Source organism: Choloepus didactylus, chromosome 13, assembly GCF_015220235.1.
Source record: "Choloepus didactylus isolate mChoDid1 chromosome 13, mChoDid1.pri, whole genome shotgun sequence".
Taxonomy (NCBI): Eukaryota; Metazoa; Chordata; class Mammalia; order Pilosa; family Megalonychidae; genus Choloepus; species Choloepus didactylus.
Window position 1 is genome coordinate 75516776 of NC_051319.1, and position 27892 is coordinate 75544667.

Sequence of the window (27892 nt, forward strand, 5' to 3'; positions counted from 1 at the left end):
GTAATGCATCTCTCCAACTTCAGTTTCTGCTCAAACTTTTTGATAGAGTCCTAGAAATTCAGAGGGTGGAGGTCAGAGCAGGCTCCTGCTGCATACTTGTCTCCAGTCCTCCTCCCTTAGCCTTGCACTGCAGCCCAGGCCCCTCAACAAGAGGACCCTCCCCAATGCAGGGCCAGCCCCCAGCTGAGGCTACCAACTGCAACTGCAGTGGCTTCCCAAGACCCGCTGTCCCACCACCCACCACCACAGGGGAAATGCATTGGCTCAGAGAGAAGAGTTGGGCTAGGGTAAGGGAAGGGCTCATCTGGCCACCTCCCCTCCATCTCAGGAGGGAGACACAGCTCAGGTTGTCCCTGGGACTGGGCCCATGGTCCTGCCTGCCATACCTAACTGGCCCCTGGTCCTGATATGCACAGCCTCACCTTAGTGTGGGTGATCATCACACCCACAAACATGCTGAGGAAGATGAAGGAAGCAAGCAGAATGAAGAGGATGGTGAATGTCCGGCACAGAGCAAAATCCCGCTTGTCCAGCTGCTCTTGCAGGTATGTCCAGCCATCAGCCTGCTCATACCAGGCAGGTATGAGCTCATATCCACCGGGCAGGCCTCCTTCTCACCTAGCCCAGGGAGCCCCAACCTAAGGAGTGCCTCCCACTGAGTTAGAGGCTGGCTCTGCCTCCATACCAGCCCCTCAATACCCTGCAGATGAGCCCTGGAACACTGGCCCCTAGCATCCCAGGAGCCCAGATGAGTCCCTGGTCATGGGGAAAGCCCCACATGAGGCTCAGTGTGTTCACACACCCACACCACCTGGACAGCCCCTTCTCAAGCTCCTTGCCCCCACCCCCACTCCTTCAATGCCCAAACAGGGTACCGTGGCCAAGCTGAAGAGGGTGAAGAAGGCCACAGCCAGGCTCCCCCAGTTATTCAGGTCACCCGTCTCCGGGGCTCCAAACAGACAGAAGCCCAAGATGGCGAAGATGAACATCAGGACGAAGAGCAGGATGAGCACAGAGGCCACGGTGTAGGCTGTCTGCCCCACGGTGGTGATGAGCGTCTGCAAGGTAGGGAGACTGGCGCTAGGCAAGGGCACCAGGCCGGGTGGTGCCCAGAGGACAGAGGTAGAGCCTGCCCTGTTCACACTTTCCCAGAATGTATGCAGTGCTTGGCACATGGTAGATGCTCCATAGATGTTGGTTGAATGAATGAACAGTATGAGTCAGAACCATGCCCAGACTGAGGGCTGGATCAATATAACAGCTGTTCACAGATACGGTACCGGACACTCACTCTCAGCCCCTATGGGCAGATATGTGTGTGTGCTGCCTCAGGTCCTTGAACTCCTCCCCTTGAACCCAGCCCAGCTCTGTGGTCATTCCAGGGAGTCCTGCTCTTGCTTCTCAACTGCAGGCTAGCCCTGAATGCCCTTTGACCCAGACCCAAGAGTAGCACGAGAGCCACCCTGGGTGTGAGACTGGAGAGAGCCTAGAGGAATGTGGCCCATTCTTTCAGGCCCCGCATTCACAGGCAAGTCCCCGTCTTGTGACCTCACTCTTCCCCCCATGGAACAGGCATTTGATGTATCTCACCACTATATTGCCCACTCCTGGTCAGCACAGTCTATGGCTCCTCATCATTCATCCTTCATGCTCCAGAATCTTGCATATAGTAGGTGCTCAATACATGCTCACCTACCTAGAGGTTTTCACAGGCAAATTTCAAGGTGGGTAAGTGTTATCATTATTCTCATTTCAAGGTGAGGAATCAGAGGACCACAAAAGCGAAATTTCCTGGCCACAGTCACACTCAAGGACGACAGCAGAGCTAGGACCAATGCCCAAGCCCTTCGCCTGGTGCCACAATCCTCAACCACTAATGCTCCAAAGCACAAAAACCATGTATTGGCTCAACATTAGGAAAGGAGGTAGTTGAAAGAGAGAAGTGCACAAGACAGTGACCTTTTGACAGTTTGGGGTAATTTGGGGAGCAGGGCGACAACCCAAGTGCACCAGGGCTGTTCTGAGTGTGGGCGATTTGGCAGCTGGCTGCCAGAGGTGAACTCATGCCAGATGCCTCTCTCCTCTCCTTGGGGGAAGAAAATCAGTGTTTTGGATTAGTTCCAGAAGAGCTATGCTTTAAAAATATTGCTTCCTCCCTGCCAGACAGAGAAGAACTTCTCAAGAATTGATAAAATTAAAGCGGTAAGTCCTCAAGGAAAAGCTGCCACCAGATGCCATCTGCAGAGCAGGCCAGCCTGGGTCAGGGAGAGGGTGCACTGAATGCTAGAATCTGAGGCACGCAAGCAAGGTTGGGAAGGAAGCCCCAGCAGGGACTCCCACTCCGGGCTAGCCCACTGGGACCAGTGCCACCTGAGGTCAAAGCAATAACCTCGAAGAAGAGGAGGCCACATCCTCCAGGAAGGCCCACATGGGGACCCATACAGCCGGTCTTCCCATATTCTTCAAGCACAATAGAGGCAGACTCCATTAGTATCATAGTCCAGAAAAGTACAAAAATCTAGTCCCAGCGGTTGGTTCCCCAGATCTCCACAGGCTGGTACCTCCTTTCCCGAGGAGGTCCTGGGCTATCAAGGTCTACAGCCTGGCCCCCAGGTGGTACCTGATTTAAACTTCCCAAATTCTTTGGAGAAGCAGTTGTTAGCCCCAGTTCACCTCTCCAGGTCAAAGCACCACTGCATTCCTTGCCCTGGGGCATTAAGGGGTCTTTAGGCAGGGCAGGTGCCCAGGCCTGGACACTCTGAGAAAGCCCTTCTGTGTAGCCACTTGGAGGTGCAAAAAGTCATCCAGCTCCAAGGAGGAGAAGCAGGAAGGAAGGGAAGGCTGGAACTCCCACTAGAAGCTGGCATTTGAAGATTATTTTTCTGGCTGGACTGCAGATGAACAGGGGCAGTGTGGTCCTAGATGCCCAGCTAACAGAACCTCTCTGTGTGCAACACAGCAAGGAACTATTTGCTCATGGTGCAGGTTTATTGCTGTGAGGTGGAAGGAAGAGTGTCATTTTAATTAATCAGGGAATGGGAGCCAAGAATGTGCCAGAGTGCCAGCTCTGGGCACTGAGGCTGCAGCCCTGTTAAGGGCTCATTTAGACTTCAATTAATATAAATTAGCACAGAGGTGCAGACCCCCACCTTCCATAACTCCAGCTACCCTGGCCAGCAGACCAGGCCAGCGTGCAGAGGGCATTTAATCCAGGGTCGCTGCTGTGCCCCCTTCTGATCTGGAGTCCCATGGCATCTCAAAGGCTACAGGAGAGCCTCAGGCAAGAGTGTGTGTGTGTGTGTGTGGAGGGGAGGGGACTGGTGGTCCTCAGGCAACCACTTTGGGATACAAAGTTCTGCTTAATGACAGGTAAACACGGAGGACAAACATGGGGTACATGTTTATGTATGTGTTGTGTGCATGCCCATGGGTCTCTGTACATGTCTACAAAGCCAAAGGCTGAACAGAGACCCACAGTCACCAAGCAGGCCAGGCTGAACTCTGGGTTAAAGTCCTTGGCCAGCAGGGAGGGCTGTGCTCCTTCATTGGTTCCCCACGCAGGAAAGATGGGCTGCCTAATGCCGGGCTCTTAGCCACGGCACCTTTGGGCCTTCACCTTCCAACAAGGCTGCCAGGACACAGCCGACCAGTGCACTCAGCAGGGAACCATTGTCCTCCGCCAACAGGGTGCTGATCTGGGTCACTGTCCCCAAAATGGAAGCCCTGCCTACCACTAGTCCTTTCTGCTTCCTTCCTTCCTGCACTGTCCCAAGCTTCCTCCCCCTCAGCCCTTCCTCACATGACTCCGCAGGTCTCTGTCACTCTCAGTCTGTGGTGACCTCTCTCCTGGCCTCACCTGAAAATCCTCTCTCACCTGAGGACACGATATCCCCAGCAATTCTCTTGAGGGGGCTGTCCATCCCCCACTGACCTCGGATTCAGAAGTCCACTGTCTGCCTTCTCCTCAGAGCCTCTGCCTCTGTGGGCAAAGCCCCTGCTTCTGGGCAGGGCCAAACTTCCAGCTTTCCACTCTCCCTCATGTCTTGAGGACTCTGCCTCCAGGCCTACCAGCTCCTTCTCCACCCCATTCTGCTGCCATCCTGGGGTCTTCAGCATCTCTGTGGATGACTCACCATCTCTCCATCCCTTGACTTCCTTTTCTCTGGTGACCCTTGTATCACTTCCAGCCCCTGCTCCCTTGGTAGCCAACATCTAGAGAAACCTAGAAAACTCCCTCACTCTGCAGTGCCCACCCCCCAGCACTGACCCCCCAGGGACCTCCAGTCGTCTTTCCTGCCTGCCTGCCTCACTCTTGTCCCTGCCAGACATGGACTCCAATGCCCAGCGCCACAGACACTCCCCTTTCCTCCTTATAGGACACATGATAGGGTCTGTCTGTAGCCTTCGAACAAGGGGGGAGCCCCTGTCAAATGAAATGAAGAGGACATGATCTGATGGGCGCTTTCAAAATTCTCCCTAAGCCACTAGGGCATTTCTGCTCCAGGGCTCGCAGTAGTACAGGAAGCTGTTGCCAGGATCCAGATAAAGGCTGCTAGATGGAGAAAAGATGATAGCTCGGGTTAAAGAGAAGCAGACAAGCCAATAACTATTTTGGTGTGAACAGTAAAATGGTGCAGCTGCTGTGGAGAACAGTTTGGTGGTCCCTCAAAAAGTTAAATATTGCCATATGACCCAGAAATTCCACTCTTAAGTATATAATCAAAGAGATTGATAACAGGGACTCAAACAGAGTGTTGTACTCCGTGTTCATCGCAGCATTATTCACAATAGCCAAAAGGTGGAAACAACCCAAGTGTTCATTGACAGATGAACAGAGGAACAAAATGCATCTACATACACACAATTCGGTCAAAAGAAAGAATGAAGTTCTGAGACATGCTGCAACATGGACGACTCTCGCAAACATTATGCTGAGTGAAATAAGCAAGGCATATAAGAACAAATACTGTATGATTTCACTTATATAAAACATCTAGAAATAGAAAATTCATAGAGACAGAAAGTAGAGGTTACCAGGGGATGATGGGAGGGGGGTTGGGGAAGCTATTGCTTGGTGGGTATAGCATGTTTGGAAATTTTTGAATTTTTTAAATTAAATAAATAAGTAAATATTTAAGAAGCTATGCAACAGGGCTTTAAGAGCGAGGCGTCAAAACTGACACTCAGATTTATGACTTGGCAACTGAACGAGGTTGTTACCCTTCACCAAAAGATGAAATATAGGAGTGGGAACCAGGGCTTTTGGATTTGAGCGTGGGGGTAGGGGGAGAGTGATGAGCTCCAGTTTAGATGTGTTGAGTTTGGGAAGCATATGAGATTTCCAGGAGGCAGTTGGGTCTAAAGGTCAAAGAGAGGGCCATGGATAGGTTAAGACCCCTGGAAAGCAGAAAAGATCACACAGACATTATATACAGAGTGAGAAGAGAAGACAACTCAAGTCATAGATCTGAGAAAATAATGTTTATGGGCCAGGCAAAGAAAAAAGTCACCTAAAAAATCATAGCCAAGAGGTTAGTGGAATACCAAAAGAAAGCAGCAAGGATGCCAAGGAAAATGGCCACTGGATTTGGCGACAAGGAGATCATTGGCAACCTCAGAAATACTCTGGAGTAGAGGGGTAGAAGCCCGGACATAAATTAAAGAAGGAGAAATGGAGACTGGGAGTATAGATAGCTTTGTTCCCAATCTTGGCCATGAAAAGGAGAGGGAGGGCTGGGCTCTGTTGTTTGGGAGGGGACACACACACATACACACAGGTGTGACTATAAGAGAGTGAGAAGGGGTGAATGGATGTGGATGTGTGGCAGGGGGAATTCTCTAATATTCCCCTTTTCTTTTACACTCCTGCCTGGGGCTCCCTGAGTGTAGGACCCAGGCCCTAGAGAGTAGGCCACCCAGGGCTGAGCTAGGGTCCATTTCTCAGCAGAATAGACTGGCACATCCTGACTAGGCAAACAGGTCAACACTAGCCTCTTCCTGGAGAAATATGGATATTGGGTACACAGCCAGGACAAACATATTGATGTCTAGGACAAATGCCTGAGGGCACGGTTTTGTGCAAGTGATCAGCCCTGAGGTTGGTCTGAAATCTTCTGAGCCACGGAAGGGATGGTCACCCCATGACTTTAAGCAATCCAGGAAGATGTCTCAGTGGAAGCAGCATTTCCAGAGCTGCCTGAACAAAGTAATGAGACTATTCCCATCAGAGAAGCAGCAGATTTTAGCTGTCTGGAAAAAGCAGCAAGTGGCCAAAGCCACCCAAAAGCTGGAGACTTCTGGGCATGTAGTTCCAAGGGCCATGTGTCATAAAACAATCAGTCATTTTGCAGCATGGGAGAGGAGAAAAGATCAGATGACCTCTGAAGTCAGCCACCCCTTTCAAATCTCAGCTTGGACATTTAATGGCTGAGTGACCTTAGGCCTCAATTTCTTCATCTGTAAAATGAAGCTAATGAAACCTGTCTTACAATTGTCTTAAGATCAAGTGAGATAACATCAGCAAAGATCTACCTGTCATACAGTAGGACACAATAACTGGAAGACACTAGAAGAATTATCATTTCACCAGGAGCTTGTGGTCAGATGGGCCCTAGAGCCTGCATTGCCGGGTCCATGGCACCCCAGGGGCACTCACCCGCATGCCACGGCTGTAGGTGATAAGCTTGAGGATGCGCAGGGACTGAATGCCGTCAGCAATGTTGAGGTATGGGTAACGCTTGCCCTTGATCCTGCGGAGGGCGTAGGGGATGAAGATAATGATAAGTATGATGACATCCAGCAGGTTGTAGCCACCTTTCCAGTAATGAATGGGGTCCACATAGAGCTTCATGAAGAACTCGGCGCCGTAGATGGACACAAAGAGGAGCTCCGACATCTGCAGAAGTGACAAGGGTGGGAGAGGTCGGCCAGGCTGCAGAGTCTCTGCCTCTGTCCCTGCCTGGGCCACCCAATCTGGTGGGGGTAGGGGTCTCCTAAGCCACCCACACAAGAGATACCCAGGCAGAGTCCCTGGCACACAGCACCTCTCACTTACTGGACTCCATTCCCCTTTTATGTCTTCCCTATTCTGTGGCCCTAAACTGGGGGCTAGGTTTGACTTGAGGTGTTTGGAAATGACTTAACAGCAGACAGAGTGACTATATAGGCCCCCATATAAAGCAACTCAAATGTCAGGCAACCTGAATACAAGGTTTTCCAAAGAGAAGATCCCAACAGTTTGGGTGCCAATCTAAATACATACACTTTTAGGAATATAGAAGGAGTATTCATATGTCTACTTAAATTGAATCGATTAATTTAATAAATCATACATACTTAAAATCAGTTAACTAAAGTAATGTGTTTCTTAAAAAATTCTTTTTTTCACTTTCACTTTATGAAATAATGCTCTTCAAATTCCTTTCATGCATTTACAACTCCAATGGCTTTTGTTTTTTACCAAGAGGTACTTTCTGAGTCATCTAAATTTTCCCTTATCACAGTAATTGACTTCCATCTAAATTGACTTATCATCTTGATTTCCATCCAAATCAATCCATTCATTCATTGCAAAAGCTCCAGCTGAGCATCTCCCATGTGCTAAGCAAGCAAAATCTTAGGCGCTGAGAACTGCAACAATGAATAAGAGAAAATTTTAAGCCCCTATAAAGAGTACAATCTAGTTGGGGAGACAGAAATAAACACTTAAACAAATACACATATAATATAACATCAGGTAGGAAAGAAAATAAAGCACAAAAGGAGATAGGGTGACTGGTCAGGCAGGGGAGGGGCAGTCCTGGCAGCTGTTTTAGAACAGGGGGTCAGGGGACGCCTCGCTGAGGCTTGGATTTTGAATTTTCATCTCAGCCTTCGAGGACTTTGGAAAATGGACTGGTATGAATTGATTTACATTTTTAAGAAATCTCTGTGGCTGCTTGATGGAAAAGAGACTGGGTGGGGGGCTGGCAAGAACAGCGACTGGGAGGCCAATTAGGGCGGCAAGGGATGAGGTTTGATTGGATTGGACTGGGATGGAATGGGGGACAGTGGTGGTGTTGGAGAGAACAGGACAGATTGTGGCTATATTTTAGTGATGATGGGGCTTGCTGATGAACTCAGGGATGCATAGCAAAGAGAGAAAGCAAGAAAGACTCCTACTGTTTCAGACAGAGCAACTAGGTAAATAGTGATGCCTTTAACTGAGATGAGTTTGCAGTGGGTTCAAGAGGGGATAGAGAGGGTTTTTGGAGGAGAATAGAAATGTTTTAGAGATACACCACCCTTTAAATCTGTCAGATGCTGTCACTGGAAATTATCTCTCAAACCACAACTATTTGGAAAACATTAGGGCAGCTGGTGTTTTCATTTGTCTTGTATACTTTTATTTGTGGTCCCCACATGGTAACCATTTGCATATGGTTTTATTTAAAATTAAAAACTATGTATTTAAGATACACAAAAAGGCATAAGGAATAATATAATGAACAGCCATATACCTACCACCCAGCTTAAGAAATAAAATATGGCCATTTCAGGTGGTGTCTCCTGTGGATCAAATCCTCTTCCCTTCCCACAAAGGTAGCCCTACTGTAAATTTGGAATTTGTCATCCTCATGTATTTTATACTTTTACCACATATGCATCCCTAAAACTACATGTTTTGCATTTTTATGCATTAAATGGTACACAATAATGTATTGTTTGGCAATTTGTTTTTTGTATTTAAAATTTTGTTTGTGAGAGACGGAAGAAGATGGTGGCATAGAGAGGAGTGAAAGCTAGTTTGTCCCCCTGGAACAGCTAATAAACAACCAGGAACAACTAGTAAATAATCTGGAATAAATGCAGGGGAAAAACGTGACTGTCCACTCATCATACACCAACCTGAATTGGGAGGAATGCCTGAGATCACAGCATAAAATCTGTAAGTAAAAATGGTGGATCCAAGCTGGGAGCCTCCTCCCCACCATGGCCAGAACTGCAAAGCCTCACAGTGCTAGACAGCAGCACTCTCCAAGCAAGCAAATAAATCTCAGCTGAGCTCCAACTGGGGTTTTTATTAACAAGTGTGGACTGCTCAATACAAGCTATGAATCCCCAACCAGCAGACAGAGGCTTTTGGTGATGACTGACCTTGGAGAGCTGGAGGGTGGCCATGGACTGGCCCTGAAGGGGGCTTTCTGTCTCATTTTCAGCTCAGTGGAGAAAGCCTCAGCCATTTTCAGTTCCCATTACTCTGACACAGACAAGGATGGAGCTAGCACAAACAGAGAGACTATTCAAATGTAAATGACCTCTCCTAGGGGGTGTATCTTCCCTAAGAGAAAGAAGATGGTGCCAAGCTCTACTACTACCTGCCTTCCATTCAGAACCAGTCCCCAGAGCCTGGGGGGAAACAGCCATGGGCCACACCTCCTTACACCAGTCTGGAGCTACAGGCTGACAGGTGCTACCTGCTGAGCAGAAAAGCACAGTGACTTGAGGCCTCACAGGGTGTATCAATCTTCTAAGACACCCTCAGGGAAACTGGATACTATTGCATCCTTCCAAAACCTGAGCCCGTTCTGGTCTGGGAAAACCTGATTGGGGTAACCAAGGAAACCAGATGCCTAGACAACAGAAAACTACAATGTACACTAAGAAAAATGAAGTTATGGCAGTCAAAGGAACAAACCTACACTTCAACTGAGATACAGGGATTTAAACAACTAATGCTAAATCAATTCAAAAAGTTTAGGAAAGATATAGCAAAAGAGATGAAGTGTATAATGAAAACACTGGGTGTAAATAAGGTAGAAATCAAAAGTTTGAAAAAACAACTGGCAGAATCTATGGAAATGAAAGGCACAACACAAGAGATGAAAGACACAATGGAGACATACGACAGCAGATCTCAAGAGGCAGAAGAAAACACTCAGGAACTGGAGAACAAGACAGTTGAAAGCCTACACACAAAAGAATAGATAGAGAAAAGAATGGAAAAATATGACCAACATCTCTGGGAATTGAAGGACAACATGAAATGCAGGAATGTATGTGTCATTGCTGTCCTAGAAGGAGAAGAGAAGTGAAAAGGGGCAGAAGCAATAATAGAGGAAATAATGAAATTTTCCCATCTCTTATGAAAGACATAAAATTATGGATCCAGAAGCACAGCATACCCCAAACAGAATACATCTGAATAGGCCTATGCCAAGACACTTAATCAGAATATCAAACATCAAAGATAAAGAGAGAATCCTGAAAGCAACAAGAGAAAAGTGATTCATCACAAAGGAAGCTTGATAAGACTGTGTGCAGATTTCTCAGCAGAAACCATGGGGAAAGAAGGAAGTGGAGTGATATATTTAAGAAACTGAAAGAGAAAAAACACCAACCAAGAATCCTATATCCAGCAAAACTGTCCTTCAGATATGAAGGAGACAATGACAGAGTTTGTGGACAAGATACCTGCTCTACAGGAAACATTAAAGGAAGCACTGCAGATAGAAAGAAAAAGACATGAGTGAGAGGTTTTGAAAACAATTTTGGGAGACAGTAGCACAGCAATGTAAGTACCTTGAACATAGATGACTGTGAGCATGGTTGAAAGAGGAAGGTTAGGACCATGTGGGACAACAGAACGAAAGACAAAAGATAAAGACTGGGACTGTATAACTCAGTGAAACCCACGGTGCTCAACGATTGTAAGAAAAGTTACATGAGGTAGAACAAATGAATGTCAACATTGCAAGGTGTTAAAAATAGGGTGGGATTGGGGGGGGGGAAATACAATCAATGCAAACTAGAGACTATAATTAACAGAAACATTGAATTATGCTTCCTTTAATATAACAAAGGCAATATACCAAAGCTAAATGCATATGGGGGTGGGGATAGGGGAAGGGTATGGGACTTCTGGCATTGGTGATGTTGCTGACTCTTTATTCTACTTTAGGTTAATGCTGTCTTTCCTTTTGTTACTTTCTAGCTGTCATGTGTTTTTTCTTTTTTTCTCTTTCTTTTTTTTTCTTTTGTCTCTCTACCTTCTTTGACTCTTCCTCCTTCTTTGTGGAAGAAATGGAGATGCCCTTATATAAATAGTGGCAATGGTGCTGAATACATAAATACATGACTATACAGGGAACCAACAATAGTTTACTTAGGATGGAATGTATGGTGTGCAAACAAAACTGTCTTAAAAAAATGGGTTGATGAAGAAACTTTGAGGGCACGATATTGAGTGAAATAAGACAGACACATGAGGACAAATACTGCAGGGTCTCACTGATATGAACTAATTATAATATGTAAACTCATAGACATGAAATATAAGCTACCAGGTTACAGAATGAGGCTAAAGAATGGGGAATGGTTGCTTACTATGAGCAGAATGTTCAACTAGGGTGAACTTAAACATTTGGAAATGGAGAGAGGTGATAGTAGCACATTGTGAGAATAACTAACAGTGTTGAATGGTGTGTGAAGGTGGTAGAAAGGGTAAGCTCAGAGTCATGTATGTCACCAGAAGGAAAGTTGGAGGTTAAAAGATGGGAATGTATAAAACAGTGAATTTTGTGGTTGACTATGTCCATGATTAACTGTACAAATATTAGAAATCTCTCATGAACTAGAACAAATGTATGACGCTATAACTAGAAGTTAATAATAGAGCGGCATATAGGAAAAAAATGTATGTATTGCAAACTATATATTACAGTTAGCGGTTATTTTAACATTTTTTCATCAATAGTAACAAATGTACTATATCAAAACTATGAATCAATAATGGAGGGAGGTGGTTAGGGGTATGAGAGGATGAGTTTCCTGTTTTGTCTTTATTTCTTTTCTGAAATAATGAAAATGTTCTAAAAATTGAAAAAAATTAATTGTGGTGATGGATGCACAGCTGTATGGGCAATTGATTGTACACTTTGGATCTTTGGATAGTTGTATGGTATGTGAACAATCTCAATAAAAAATAAAAAAAAATTAAAATAAAAAATAAGAAATTAATTTTGTTCATGAAATTTTTCCATGTTGATATGTAAAACCAGCCCACTCAGTTTCACCACTGTTTAGCAATTCCACTTATGAAAATACTACAATCTATTTACCCAGTTTCCTGTTGAGTGACAGCTTGTTTCCAAGTTTTGTTTTGTTTTTTTTTTTTTTTTACTATTCCAAACAGTGCTTTTCCATTTGAACAATTCTCATACATTCTATTGTACATGTGTGTAAGAGCTACTTTCAGTTATATACCTAAGAATGGAATTACTGGTTGTAGGATATGAGCATATTCAACTTCATTAGATATTGCCAAATTGTTTTCTGAAGTTATTGTACCAATTTAATGTCAGCAGTTTCCCCATTGATATATGTCTTTGCCAACACTTCCTACTGTCAGGACGTTTTCATTTTTGTCAGTCTGATGAATATGGCATGGTATATTATTTTCAATTTTAATTTTTATTTCTGTAATTACTAACAAAGTTGAGCATCTTTTTATATGTTTAAACTGTGAATTACCTACTTCTATCTTTGCCAAATTTTCTACTGGATTGTTTTGTCCTCTTCCTATTTTTTTTTTTTTTTTGAAGACATCTTTTATATATTCTGAATCCTAATCCTTTCTTATATGTTGTAAATACCTTCTCCCACAATGACTTGTCTGTTGAACTTTTTAATGACCTTTTTAAAATACTTTTTTATTGTGAAATTTAACATATACATATAACAGTGATAACTTTCAAAGTATGATTTCACAAGAACAGAGCAAATTTCAAAGAATGTTATGGGTTACATTTCCACAGTTTCTGTTCTTTCCTTATTGTGAAATATAAGATATATACAGAAAGGTAATAACTTTCAAAATATAATTTAATGAGTAATTATAGAGCAAATTTTAAAGAATATTATGGGTTACAGTTCCACCATTTCAGTTATTTCCTTCTAGCTATACTAATACCCTAGAATCTAAAATATATATATATATATATATATATATATATATATATATTTATATTTATATAAAGATTCAGTATTCATAATCCTTTGTTAAATCCTATCTTGTCTGTTGCTACCCCTTCCTCTTTAATCACTTTCTCAATCTTCAGGGGTGTCTAGGCAGTGACAATCCAAACTTGCTTATATTGAAAACAGGTGTCAACATTATGGGGAAGGGAGCTGCATCTGATTGTTGTTCTTAAAGAGGCTGTTGCCTCTGGGTTTTAGGACTTGTCTGGCACAGGAACACTCTGGTGTATTTAAGTTTCTGAGAGATAAAACTTAGTGAATCTTTTATAGAATCTGAGATAGGGACTAGGTATTTGGGACTACTGTTGGTTAAGGCTTGGCATGCTGTGGCCATTGGGATATCTAGCTGGAGCTTGCATAAGAGAAACCTCCAGGATAGCCTCTTGACTCTATTTGAAATCTCTTAGCTTCTGTAACCTTATTTTGTCTTTTCCCCCTTTTGGTCAAGAAGGCATTTTCAATCCCTTGAGGCCAGGCCAGCCAAGCTCATTCCTGGGAGTCATGTCCCATGTCGCCAGGGAGATTCACTCCCCTGGGAGTCATGTCCTTCATGGTGGGGGGAGGTTAATGAATTTATTTGCAGAGTTGGGCTTAGAGAGAGAAAGGCCACATCTAAGCAACAAAAGAGGTTCCCTGGAGTCTCCTCTTAGGCATAATTATAGGAGGGCTCAGCCTCCCATTTACAACCAACTTTTGGAGTTATTTATTCTATTGTTTTTGTTGTTGTTGTTGTTCTCCGTATCATTTATTTCTGCTTTTATCCTTGTTATTCCTTTTCTTTTACTTGCTTTAGGGTAGTTTGCTGGTCATTCTCTAGCTTCTTCAGTTGTTCCATTAGTCCTTTGATTTTAGCTCGTTATTCCTTTTAATATATGCATTAAGAGCTATAAACTTCCCCCTCAGCTCTGCCTTCACTGCAGGTTTTGATATGTTGTGGTCTTATTTTCATTCATCTCTAGATATTTAGCAATTTGTCTTGCAATTTCTTCTTTGACCCACTGATTGTTTAGGAATGTGTTGTTTAACCTTCAGATATTTGTGAATGTTCAGGTTCTTTTATGGTTATTGAGTTCTAGTTGCATTCCATTAGAGTCAGAAAATGTGCTTTGAATAATTTCAATCTTTTTAAAATTTATTGAGGCTTGTTTTGTGCCCCAGCATATGATCTATCCTGGAGAATGTTCCATGAACACTAGAGAAAAATGTATATCCTGGTAATTTGTGATGTAATGCTCTATATAAGTCTAATTCATTTATCACATTGTTTAGGTTCTCAATTTCCTTATTGGTCCTCTGGTTGTTCTATCTATAGAAGAGACTGTTGTATTAAAGTCTCCCACTATTAATGTAGAAATATCTATTACTTCCTTCAGTTTTCCCAATGCTTGTCTCATGTACTTTGGAGCACCATGATTTGGTGCATAAACATTTATGACTGTTATTTATTCATGGTGAATTGCCCCTTTTATTAATATATAGTGTCCTTTTTGTCTCTTATGGCATCTTTGCACTTAAAATCTATTTTGTCTGATATTAGTATTGCTACCCCTGCTTTATTTTGGCTGTAGCTTGTGTGGAATATATATTTTTTTTCCATCTGTTCACTTTCAGTCTCTTTGTGTCACTGGATCTAAGATGAATCTCTTGTAAACAGCATATTGATGTTTCATGCTTTTTAATCCATTCTGCCAATCTGTATTTTTTAACTGGGGAGTTTAATCCATTCACATTCAATGTTATTACTGTGAAGGTAGTTCTTGGATCAACCATCTTATCCTTTGGTTTTTATTTGTTGGATCTGTTCCTTCACCCTCTTTTTTTACCCTTTACATTATCCTTACTAATACTCTTCAGTCTTGTGCCTTTATCAAGACCTCTCTCCCCTTGCTTTTTCTCTTAGCTGGTAGAACTCCCTTTAATATTTCTTGTAGGGCAGGTATCTTGTTAACAAATTCTCTTGGCATTTGTCTGTAAAAATTTTAAACTTTCCCTAATTTTGAAGGAGAGCTTTGCTGGATAAAGAATTCTCAGCTGGCAATTTTTCCGTTTCAGAATACTAAATATGTCATACCACTGCCTTCTCACCTCCATGGTGCCCACTGAGTAGTCAGTACTTAGTCTTATGTGGTTTCCTTGTATGTTGTGAATCACTTCTCTCTTGCCACCTTCAGGAGTTTCTCCTTCTTTTGGTTAGTATATGTCTCAGGGTGGGTTTATTTGGATTTATTCTATTTGGAGTTCACTGGGCATCTTTGATTTACATATTTATGTTATTTAGAAGGGTTGGGAAGTTTACCCCAACTATGTCTTCATATACTCTTCCTAGCCCTTTACTCTTCTCTTCACCTTCTGAGACACCAATGATTCTTATCTTTGTGTGCTCCATGTTGTCCATCATTTCCCTGTGCTCCATTTCAATTTTTTTTAAATTTTTTCACTATTTGCTCTTTTTTGCATTCACATTCAATTGCATTGTCCTCTAGTTCACTTATTCTTTCTTCTGCCTCTTCAAATCTGCTGTTGTGTGCCTCAAGTACATTTTAAATTTGATCAATGTTACCTTTTATTTCCATAAGATCTGCTATTTTCTTATTTACTCTTTCAAATTCTTCTTTATACTCTTCTAAAGTCTTCTTGATGTCCTTTATGTCCTTAGCCAACTCACTGAAGTTGTTTTGGATATTTGTGTGTACTTCTTTGATTAATTGCTCCAACTTCTGTGTCTCCTCTGACTTTTTAATTTGGTTGTTTGGGTTGTCCATATCTTCTAGTTTCTTAATGTGCTTTCTGATTTTCTGTTTTTGGCCTCATGACATTTGCTTATTTTGAAAAGTTTATTTTTGGTATATGCAGGAATATTTGAGCATTTGTCTATAATTTTGCAGCGCTATAGTGTGGTGGAGTGCACTTTTCCTGTCCTACAAGTAGATGGTGCTCTTAAGCCACCTCTTACTCCCAGGCCAGCTTTCCCCCATCTTCAACTGTGCACTAGATGGGGTCCCATCAGCACACTAGTTTTCTGTGTTCACTTGGGGCTGACAGCCCTGTGGGAGTGGGGCAGACACAGCAGAGTTCGGCAGGGTTTCTGCTCCAGGGAACAGGGGTCCCAGCAGTTCCTGGGGCTGTGAGTGGATTACTCAGGGGCTTTGGAGCTGCACAAGCACCACAGTCCCTGTCTGGCATGCACCTGCAAGTCCCTGGGGTTGGGGAGAGTCTCTTGATGCTTCTGTGTGGTGCCCTTGCCTCTCGGATGTGCTCACTGCAGGCTTCTGTGGAGGAAGAGGGAATGCAGTCACCACAAGTCCACCAAATCCTGAGTTCCTTTACAGGAACTCTTGGCCATGGAGCTCTGAAGGATTATCTCCCCAGCCAACTGCTGAGATGGCTGTACAGGGCATGGAAACCTGCTCCCTCCCATGCTCAGCAGCCAGCTACAGCCACAAATCCCCAGCACAGGCACTCTCAGCCATGGGGCTGTGAAGGGCTATCTCCTCAGCCAATTGCTGAGATGGGTGCACAAGGTGTGGGAATCTGATCCTTCCCATGCTTGTCAGCTGGCTCCAGCTGCCCATCCCTGGTGGTGCTCTGGGCCAAACACACTCACCCCATCCTTTCAAACATAGTCTCTCTGCCTCTCCAGCTAAGTCCCCACAATGTGGTATAGAAGACCCTGCCCAGCCAGTGGCACCCTGGAACTGCTGTCCTGGAGCACTTTCTGCCTTTTATCTAGCCTTTTTCATGGAGGAGAATTTGGTCTGCCTCTCCTAATCTGCCATACTCCTAGAAGTCTTTAATGGTCTTTTGATGAATAGAAGTTTAAAATTTCAATGGAATCAAATTTATCACTTCTTTTTCTTGGTTTATGTGTTTTGTTTAAGAAACCTTTCTCTCCCTGAGATCATTTAAATATTCTTCTCTATTTCCTTCTAAATATTTTAAAGTTTCACTCTTCAAGTTAGGTCATTAAACTTGCTGTGTCTGTTGTGAAGGATCCAACTGTATTTTTTCTCTACACAGATAACCAATTGTCTCAGTACCACTCAAGGAAAAATCTATCCTTTCACCACTGATCTGTAGTATCATCAGACATGCATCAGGTTTCCATATAAGCTAGGGTCTGTTTTGGGCACTCTGTTCTGTTCCATTGGTATATTTATCCATGCATTACCATGCTGCCTTAATTACTGTATGGATTTACAGTAAGTATCACTATCTGGTAAGTCTAGCCTTCACCCCTTTTATTTTCAAAATCCTCTTGATTATTCTCTGTCCTTCATTCTTTTATCTAAATTTTAGAAACAGCTTTTTACACCCATTAAAAAAAACTGCATCAGACTTTTTATTGGAATTGATCTTTATAGATAAATTGGGGGAGATTGCATCTTTAATAAACTGAATCTTTCTATCCTTGATCTGCTATAACTTTCTGTTTTTTTATGTCTTCTTTACTGACCTTTATACATTGTTATATTTTCCTCTATAAATGTCAAGCAAATCTTTCATTATAATTGCCTCTAAGAACCTTTATATTGTTATTATAAGTGCTTTTTGTTGCTAGTATATTAAATATAATTAATTTTATTAATTAATCATATATCCAGCAAACTTGCTGAACCTGATCAATTTTAATAATTTGTTTTTTCAGTTTCCTTGGAATTTCTACACAGAAAGTATATAACCTCTGGATAATAACAGCTATTTATTTATTTATTTATTTTTACTTTCCAAACCTTAATGGTTTTTATTTCTTTTTCTTGTATTATACTTTGGCTAAGGCTAGTACAAGTCTTACTAATAACTGGAATACTATGTTAAAGTGAAAATTACTAAAATTTCATCAAGTGCAAATTTGATATAGGTTTTTGATAGGTTACTTTAATACGGTTAAAATTAAATCCCTTCCAATCCTAGTTTGCCAAGTTTTTATCATGAAGGGCATTCATGGTAAACTTATTTTTCTGCATCCTTTGAATTGATATTATGGTATTTTTCTCTTTTAGTATTTTAAGCTGATGAATAAAATTTGTAATTTTTTGAATGTTAAACTATCCTTGCATTCCTGGAAAAACCCAATGTGGCAATGGTATATTATCTTTTTATACATTTTTTATTACATTCCCTAATATTTTAAGATTTTTGAATACAATATCACAACATTGGGATGTAATTTTCCAATGAATTGTGTCCATGGGTGAGGCAGGTATACTTATTTATCTAATAACTGGAAGAGTTTGATTTGTATGGAATCATATCTTCCATGTATGTAAAACCATCTAGCCCAGTTTTGCTTGGGGAGTAAGAAATTTTTAGCTATTAATTCAATGCTTTAATGGTATTGGCATTAAAGAACATATATGGACATCTAAGGATTATTTCAGTTTTCCTCTTATTGAGAGTCAACTTTATACTTTTTCTAGAAAATTGCCTGTTTTGTCTAGTTTACAAATTTATTGGCATAAAATTTTAATTTTTCTGATATCCTCTGTATCTGTAATTTTCCTTTATAATTCCTAATATAATTCAGGTCTTCAATCTTTTTACCTTGATTGTCTTAAGGAGATGATTGTCTTGATTGAAAGGGGAGAATTCTTCATTTTATAATTCTTTTCTAATGTCTACCTTTTGGCTTTGCTGGTACTATCTACTGAATCTTCATTTTCTATTTCATTAATTTCTGATCTTATATTTACTCTTTCCTTCTTTCTACTGTTTTTGTTTTTATTCTGTTGCTCTTTTTCCAACAGTTCAGACCATTAATTTTTAAATTGAGATATAATACATGTACCATAAAATTCACCATTTTTAAGTGTAGAATTCAGTGGTTTTTAGTATATTCACAAGGTTGTACAACCATCACCACTCCACTATCTAATTCCAGAACATTTTAATCACTCCAAAAAGAAACCCCATACTCATTAGCAGTCACTCTCCATTACTTCCTCCTCCAAATCCCTGATAGTCACTAAACTACTTTCTGTCTCTATGGATTTTCCTATTCTGGACATTTCACTTAAGTGGAATCATAGACTGTGTGACCTTTTTTACCTGGCATCTTTCACTTAGCATAACATTTTCAAGGTTCATCCATGTTGTAGCATGTATCAGTACTTCATTCCTTTTTATGGCTAAATAATCCATTGTATAGATATACCACATTTTGTTTATTCATTCATCAGCTGATAGATATTTGGGTTCCTTCCACTTTTTGGCTATTATGAATAAGGCTGCTATGAACATTCATTTTGTGTAAACATATGGTTTCAACTCTCTCGGATACATCCCAGGGAGTAGAATTGCTGGGTCATATACTAAATCTATATGAAACTTTTTGCAGAACTGCCAAACTGTTTAGCTCATTAACTACTTTGATCCTTTCTTCTTTTCTAATATAAGGATTTAAAGGTAGCAAATTTCCTCAAAGTACTACTATAACTGCTTTTCACAAGTTATGATATGCAGCATTTTTGTTATCATTTAAATTTAAGAATTTTCTAATTTTTTATGAGCCATTCTTTAACCTATGATTTATTTTGGAATGTTTTTTGGTTTCAAATGTATGGAGACTTTACTTTTATTAATGATATCTAACTTAATTACATTGTAGGCAAGAACATAGTGTTTATTTCTGGACTCTCAATTATGTTCCATTAGTCTATATCTTTATGCCAGAATCACACTGTCTTGATTGTTGTAGCTTTACAGAAGGTTGAAAAATTGGGTAGTGCATGTCCCCAAATTTTGTTCTTTTTCAAAGTTGTTTTGGCCATTCTATATACTTTGAATTTCCATATACATTTTAGAGTCAATTTATTACAAAAAAACTTTCACAAAAAAAAAAACTGCTGGGATATTGAAATGGATTGTGTTAGATCTATAGATTAACTTGCCATTTTAACTATATTGGGTCTTCTGAATCATAAACATGAACTATTTCTCCATTTGTTCAGATCATCTTTAATTTCTCTCAGTGATGTTTTGTAGTTTTCAGTGTACAAGTTTTGCACTACTTTTGTTAAATTTACTCCTGTTATTCTTTTTGATGCTTACTTGAATATAATTATTTTCTTAATTGCATTTTCAGATTTTTGTTGCTAGTATGTACAAACATACTGATTTGTGGATATTGATACTGTGACTTGCTGAACATATTTATTCATCTGAGTAGTTTTTATGTGGATTCTTTGGAGTTTTCTAGATATGGGATCATGTGCATGAATAAAGTCTGTTTTACTTATTCCTTTCTGATCTGGATATTTTCAATTTTATTTTTTCTTTTTAATTAACTACATTAGTTAGAACCTCTCTTATTATGCTGAATAAGAGCAGTGAGAGTGGGCGTCCTTTTTTGGTTCCTGAACTTAGGGGGAAAGAATTCAGTTAATCACCATTAAGTATAAGGTTACCTGTAGGTTTTTCATAGATGATCTTCACCAGGTTGAGAAAGTTTGCTTTTATTCCTAGCTTGTTCCTAGTTTCAAGAATGGGTGTTAGGTTTTGTCAAATGCTTGTACTACATCTATTGAGATGATTATATGATCTTCCTTCTTAATTTTATTAATATGATTTATTACATTAATTTATTTTTGGATGTTAAAGCAACCATTCATTCCTTAGATAAATCTGACTTGGTCATGGTGCATAATCATTTTATACATTGCCAGATTAAGTTTGCTAATATGTTAAAAGGATTTTTGTATCTATATTCATGAAGGATATCAGTCTGTAATTTTCTTTTCCTGTGATGTTTTTGTCTGGCTTTCATATAAGGGTAATACTGGCCTCATAAAATGAGTTGGGAAGTGTTTTAGTTTGCTAATGCTGCAGAATGCAAAACACCAGAGATGGATAGGCTTTTATAAAATGGGGGTTTATTTCGCTACACAGTTACAGTCTGAAGGCCACAAAGCATCCAAAGTAACACATCAGCAATCAGGTACCTTCACCGGAGGATGGCCAATAGCATCCGGAAAACCTCTGCTAGCTAAGAAGGCAGCTGGCATCTGCTCCAAAGCTCTGGCCTCAAAATGGCCTTCTCCCAGGACGTTCCTCTCTAGCAAGCTTGCTCCTCTTCAAAACATCACTCACGGCTGCACTCACTGAGTTCCCTCTCTCTGAGTCAGCTCATTTATATGGCTCCACTGATCAAGGCCCACCCTGAATGGGCGGGGCCATGCCTCCATGGGAACATCTCATCAAAATCATCACCCACAGCTGGGTGGGGCACATTCCAAGCAAATCTAACCAGCACCCAAACATCTGCCCCACAAGACTACAAAGATAATGGCATTTGGGGGACACAATACATTCAAACCAGCACAGGAAGTATTCTCTTTTCCCATATTTTCTGAAAGAGTTTGTAGAGGATTGGTACTTCTTTTTTAAATATTTAATAAGATTGACCAAAGAAGCCATCTGTGCCAAGGTTTTTCTTTGTGGGAATATTTTTATTATTAAAACAATGTTTTTACTCACTGTAAGTCTATTCATATTTTCTCTCTCTTACTGAGACAGTTTATATCTTTCAAGGAATTTTTCCACTTCATCTATGTTGTCTAATTTGTTGGCAGAAAATTGCTCATTAAATTCTCATACCATCCTTTTAATTTCTGTAGGGTCAGTAGTATTGCTCCTTCTTTCATTCCTGATTTAGTTAATTTGTGTCTCTTCTGTTTCTAGGTCAGTCTAGCTAAAGTTCATTAATCTTGTCAATCTTTTCAAGGAACCACCTTTGATTTTATTGATTTATTGATTTTGTTTTCCATTTCATTTCCTTCTACTTTAATCTTTATTATTTCCTTCCCTTCTGTTTTCTTTAGGTTCCTTTTTCTAATTTCTTAAGGTGGAAGCTTAGGTTGTTAATTTGGGACCTTCCTTCCTTTTGAATATAGAAATTTAAAGCTAAAATTTCTAAGCACTGCTTTAGCTGCAACCCATAACAATTTTTGTTGTTTTCCTTTTCATTCAGCTCACAACATTTTAAATTTTTGCCTTGGGATTTCTTCTTTGACCCATGTCTTGTTTAGATGTGTGTTGTTTAATTTCCAAATACTTAGGGCTTTCAAAAATTTATCTGTTTTTGATTTCTAATTTAATTCAATTGTAGTTGGAGAATATACTTTGTATGATTACTATCTTTTTAAATGAATTAAGACTTTTCTTTTGCCTCATACTATGATTTATACTGGAAAATGTTCCAATGTGTATTCTGCACTCATTGGTTGGCATGTTCCATAACTGTCAGGTCAAGTTAGTTGATAGTGCTGTCCAAATTTTTTATATTCTTGCTGATTATCTGTCTAGCTGTTCTATGAATTATTGGAAATTAGGTACTGAAGTCTCCAAATACTATTAAATTGTCCATTTCTCCTTTCAATTCTGTCACTTTTTGCTTCTTGTACTTTGGGGCTCTGTTGTTAGATCCATACACATTTACAATTGTTATATCTTCTTGTTGGGTTGACCCTTTTATCATTACAAAATGTCCCTATTTGTCTATTTTAATATTTCTTGTTTTTAAATATATTTTGTTGATTCAACAGGGAGAGGCACATCCTGAATGGCAGTGTAAGGAGCTCTGCAGACCTTCTCCCCAGTGAATTACCCATAACTGATGATAATTACTTTTTTTAAGTTTAAGTCTCTGGAAATTGTCCTAAAGTCATACAACAAATGAAGGAACATTTATTCAAGAAAATTTACCACACCTTAGTAAGAACAGTGAGGCTGTGGCATTTGAGTCACTACTTGTTCTGTCTCCTTCTCTCCCCAATATCATTTTGATGGAAGCTTTTCTGCTGGTGGGTACAACCAAGAAGATAGGCTCCCTCTCTCCCCAGCTCTCTAGAGGGTAACTGTTTCTCCCTGGAAGGGGTAGACCACCAGCAGACTGTGAGGTCTAAGGCTCCCTTCCTCCAGCCAGCCTCCATTTGTAAGGCAGAAGCTCTACCTCAGGTGAAACAGGCCAAGAATAGTGGCCAGAATGGTCCCTGCCCAAGTTTGCCCATACTGTGACTTCTCCACTGGGAAATAAGCCAAGATGACCAGGGGCTACCAACCCCACCCAGCTCTCCACTTGTAGAGCAGGGATGTCACTCTGAGAGTGGCAGGCTACTATCCTTGCCCACCCCCCAGCTACAGAGCACTGGCAAAGATGTTCTGCCCTGGGTAAGAGTCAGACCAAAAGAACCCAGAATTCTGTAGCTCTAAGAGGACTGACAATTTGAGACAGAACATGGGAAGTCAGAGCCTAAGGGCACTCTCTCAAACTATGAAGATTTTTATAGTGAGCAAAGAAGAAGAGGCTGGTAGCAACAAGCAACAAGCAAAATGATAAACCAGCTAGCAGTTTAACAGAGAAGACAAGGGAAAGAGACAGCTAAGAAGAGGACTCATAGAGCAGGCCTCAAAGACTAGCTTCAAAGATGACTCCTGCAAAGGAGCCCAACTTTAATAGAATCAGACTATGGAGCAATTTATGCCCCCAGAACATTGCTGAAAACAATAGAGCAATCACCAGTAATTAGTGGGGGCTACCAGCTGGATGTAATACCAGTAGAAGCAGACCATCCAGAACTCAGCAGGGATATCATGGAAAGAGACAGGCAAAGGTAGTTCAGCTAAAACCATTATCCCTTAAAGGGGGGAGTGTCATGTTGACTGTGTGTATGACCAAGGCTGTAGGCCCTGAGAAGCAAAATAAAGGCTGCACACTGCAGGGAAATGGACTTCACTGAACTAATCCTGCCAAGTCACTAAACAAAAGAAAGCAAACAAGCAAATAATGACAACAAGCAGCCCTGAGGAATGGGGTTGGGGTGGTAATCAGCATCCAGAGTTGCTACGATAACATTATCTAAAATGCCCAGTGTTCAACAAAATTACAAGACACACAAAGAAACAGGAAAATGTGAGCCATACAAATTGGGGCGGTTAGGGTAGGGGGAGCAGGCAACAGAAAAAAGCCTTTGAGAGGGCCCAGTTGTTGGGCTTACCAGACAAAGACTTCAAAACAGCTCTTATAAATATCCAAAGAACTAAAGGAACCCCATGAGAGAATTAAAGGAAGGTATGATGACAACGTCTCATCAAATATAGAATTCCAATAAGGAGAAATCATTTTTTAAAGAACCAAATGGAAATTCCAGAGTTAAAAAGTACAATAGCTGAGGAGATCAATAGTATATTTGAGCTGACAGGAAAAAAAAAAGTCAGCAAACTTGAAGATAGAGCTGAAGAGTCAAAGAAAAAAAAAAGAATGAAGAAAAATTATCAGAGCCTCAGAGAAATAAGAGACACCATTAAGTACACCAACATATGTGTAATGGGATACCAGAAAAAGAGAGAGAAAGCAGCAGAAAAAGTATTCAAAGAAATGATGGCTGAAAACAATCCCAAATTTGATGAAAAGCATTAATCAAAACAACCAAGAAGTTCAATGAATTCAAAAAGTAGGATAAATATTTTTCCTGAAATTAATAGACACTCCAATTCTCATGTGGTTACTATTTCTATTATGTATTTTACATCTTTTTACTTTTAACTTCCTTGTATCTTTGAATGTAATATGCCCCTTGGTTTTTTAAATCCATTTGACAACATCTGCTGATTAGTCCATTCACATTTAATGTAATTATGGACATGGTTATATTTACAGCTATCATTTTGCTTTTTTTTCTATGTGACTCATGCCTTTTCAAAAACTCTGTTCATCCTTCACTATCTTCTTTTGTGTTAAATAGATTTTTAGTATTCCATTTAAATGCTTTTGTTGATTTTTAAAAATACATAAATTTTAATTATTCTCTTAGCACTTGCTCTAGGGATTACATATACATCTTAACTTATAACATTCTACTTAAGATTCATACTAATTTAATTCCAGTAAAATGTAAAAATTTTGATCCAATATAGTTTCCATTTCCTTCTCTGATTTGTGTTATTATTGTCATATGTATTACATCTATACATGTGAAAAAAACTAATCATATAGTGTCATAATTATTGTTTTATGCAATCTTTAAAGATGTTAAGAGGATAAAAGACAAATATTCACTTACTGGATTAAATAGTGCCCCCTCCCCCCAAACTTCATGTTCACCTTAACCTCAGAATAGCTCTCTCATTTTCTAGATCTCCTTTTTATGTCTATGATTAGTCTGCCAGTCTGTTGCTTGCCCTAACCAGGAAAGCAACCTCAGGGTCATGCAACTGCTGAACGTTCCCTATTTGTTTCACCAAGAAAACTACTGTTACTGACAGGACCATTGGGCATTTGTGCTCTGCTCCAAATCAAGTGAGGCCCTTCCAGCAACATCACTGCTGGGTTTTACATCTCACCCTCCCTAATTGAATGACCGTGCCAACTAAGCTGGAAGTGGGTGATGGAAGCAGGATACATGCTTCTCAATTTGTTCTATACTTTTGGTCAATTTCCAGAGCCTAGAAATTTTTTTTTTTTTTGACAATTTTGTCCAGTTTTGTCATTACTTTGAGGAGAGATGATTTGACAAACTCCTCATTATACTTTGCTTGAAGTCTTGTCCTCCAGCATTGCTTTTTGATCTTTTCAAAGAATTAATGTTTGTTTTCATTGGTTTTCTCTATTTGTTTTCATTCTCTAATTTATTGCAGCTCTAATCTTTATTGCAGGCATACCTCATTTTGTGGCACTTTGCTTTATTGTGCTTTGCAGATACTGAATTTTTGTTTGTTTTTTCACAAATTGAAGGTTTGTGGCAACCCTGCATCAAGCAAGTCTATCAGTGTCATTTTCCAACAGCAGCATGTGCTCACTTTGTTCTCTGTGTCACATTTTAATTAAGGTATGTACACTGTTTTGTAGACATAATGCTATTGCACACTTAGTAGACTACAGTATTGTATAAGCAAAACTTTTGTATGTACTGGGAAACCAAAAAACCCACGACTCGCTTTATTGTGATATTTGCTTTCTCGTGGTGGTCTGGAACCTAACCCACAATATCACCAAGGTATGTCTGTTACATCCGTCCTTATCATTACTTTGGGTTTAGTTTGCTCTTCATTTTCTAGTTCCTTAAGGGAGAAGGATAAGTTACTGATTTAAGATCTTATTTTTTAACATAGGTGTTTGCAGCACCTCTAAGCACTGCTTTAGCTACATCTTGTAAGTTCTGGTACGTTATGTGTTCATTTTCATTCATCTAAAAGTATTTTCTAATTTCCCTTGTGGTTTTCTCTTTGACCCCTTGGTTATTTAGGAGTGTGTTGTTTAATTTCCATATTTTAAACTCTCCAATCAAAATGCATAGATTGGAAAAACACGTTAAAAAAAAAACATACTACAAACTATATACCGTCTACGAGAGCCCTTTAGATTTAAAGGCACAAATAGGTTGAAGGAAAAGAGATGGAAAAAGTCATACCATACAGAGTAACCAAATTGTATTTGTGAATTTCCCAAATTTTCGTGTGTCATTGATTTCTAGCTTACTTCCATGTGGTTCAGAGACACACTTTGCATGATTACAATCCTTTTGAATTTATTGATGCCCTTATACATGGTCTATCTTAGAGAATGTTGCATCTGCACTTGAGAAGAATGTGTATTCTGTTATTGCTGGAAGGAGTGTTTTTCAAGTCTTCTATTTCCTTGTTGATCTTCTGACTATTTATTCTATCCATACAGGATTATTCCAGTCTCCAACTACTATAGTTGGATTGTCTATTTCTCCTTCCAGTTCCATCAATTTTGCTGCATGTATTTTGGAGCTCTGTTCATAGCAGCATAAATGTTTATAATTCATAGATCTTTCTGATGGATTGACCATGTTATCATTATAAAATGTCCTTTTTAAGTCTCTAGTAACAATGTTTATCTTAAAGACTATTTTATCTGATAGTATAGCCACTCCAGCTCTATGGTTACAGTTTACATGGCATGACATTTTCTATCCTTTTGCTTTCCTTTCAATCTATTTCTGTCTTTGAATCTAACGTCTCTTGTAAATGGTATATATTAGGATTAATTTTTTTTTACCCATTCTTCCAATTTCTGCCTTTTGATTGGAGTGTTTAATACATTTATTCATTGGAATTACTGGTAAGGTAGAATTTATGTCTGCCATTTTGCTATTTGTTTTCTATATGTCTTACATTGTTGTTTTTTATTTTTTTTGAAGACATTCCTCAATTACCACCTTCTGTTCTGCTAAATAGATATTTCCTAATGTACCACTTTAATTCCCGTTTCTTTTACTACATTGTACATTATTTTCTTAATGATTTCCCTGGGGGTTACACCATCTCTATCGGTTCCAAAACATTTTCAAAATGTTTTGATTCACACCAAAAGAAAACTGCAGACTCATCAAGCATTCACTCCTCAGTTCTCCTCCCCCTCAGCCCCTGGTAACCACCAATATTTTTTTCTGTTTCTATGGACATACCTATTCTGTACATTTCACTAAATGAAATCTTACAATATGTGGCCATTTGTGTCTGGCTTCTTTCACTTAGCATGTTTTCAGGGTTCAGCTATGCTGTAGCATGTATCAGAGCTTCCTTCCTTTTTGTGGCTGAATAATATTCCATGTATATATGAACTACATTTATTTGTCCATTCATCTATTGATAGACACTTGTGTTGTTTCACCTTTTGGCTATTGTATACAATACCTGTTGAGTCACTGCTTTCAATTCTTTTGAGTCTGTATCTAGCAGTGGAATTGTTGTGTCACACAGTAAGTTATATTTAAATTTTTGAGAAACCACAGAATTGTTTTCCACAGTGCATGCGCAATTTTACATTCCCAATAACAATATACAAGTGTTCCAATTCCTCCACATCCTCAACAACACTTGTTTTCTGTTGTTTTGATTATAGCCATCCTATTGG

At 40.0% G+C, this 27892-nt stretch overlaps 1 protein-coding gene across 2 annotated transcripts in view; it reads right to left on the bottom strand.

Moving 5' to 3' along the window:
• Positions 1–255: 255 nt before the first annotated feature.
• LOC119507989 (protein Shroom1-like) overlaps positions 256–27892 on the bottom strand; it is an 82958-nt gene continuing 55321 nt past the window's right edge. Inside the window, exons 14-16 of one of the 2 annotated variants that reach the window (XM_037801382.1) lie at positions 6656–6895; positions 876–1058; positions 256–563 (exon numbers count right to left, since the gene is read on the bottom strand). In XM_037801382.1, coding sequence (XP_037657310.1) covers positions 387–563; positions 876–1058; positions 6656–6895 — 600 coding nt within the window. In that variant the 3' untranslated portion in view covers positions 256–386. Of the gene's footprint in view, positions 564–875; positions 1059–1541; positions 1697–6655; positions 6896–27892 lie in introns of those variants that run through there. The other variant, XM_037801383.1, reaches the window with a different exon arrangement.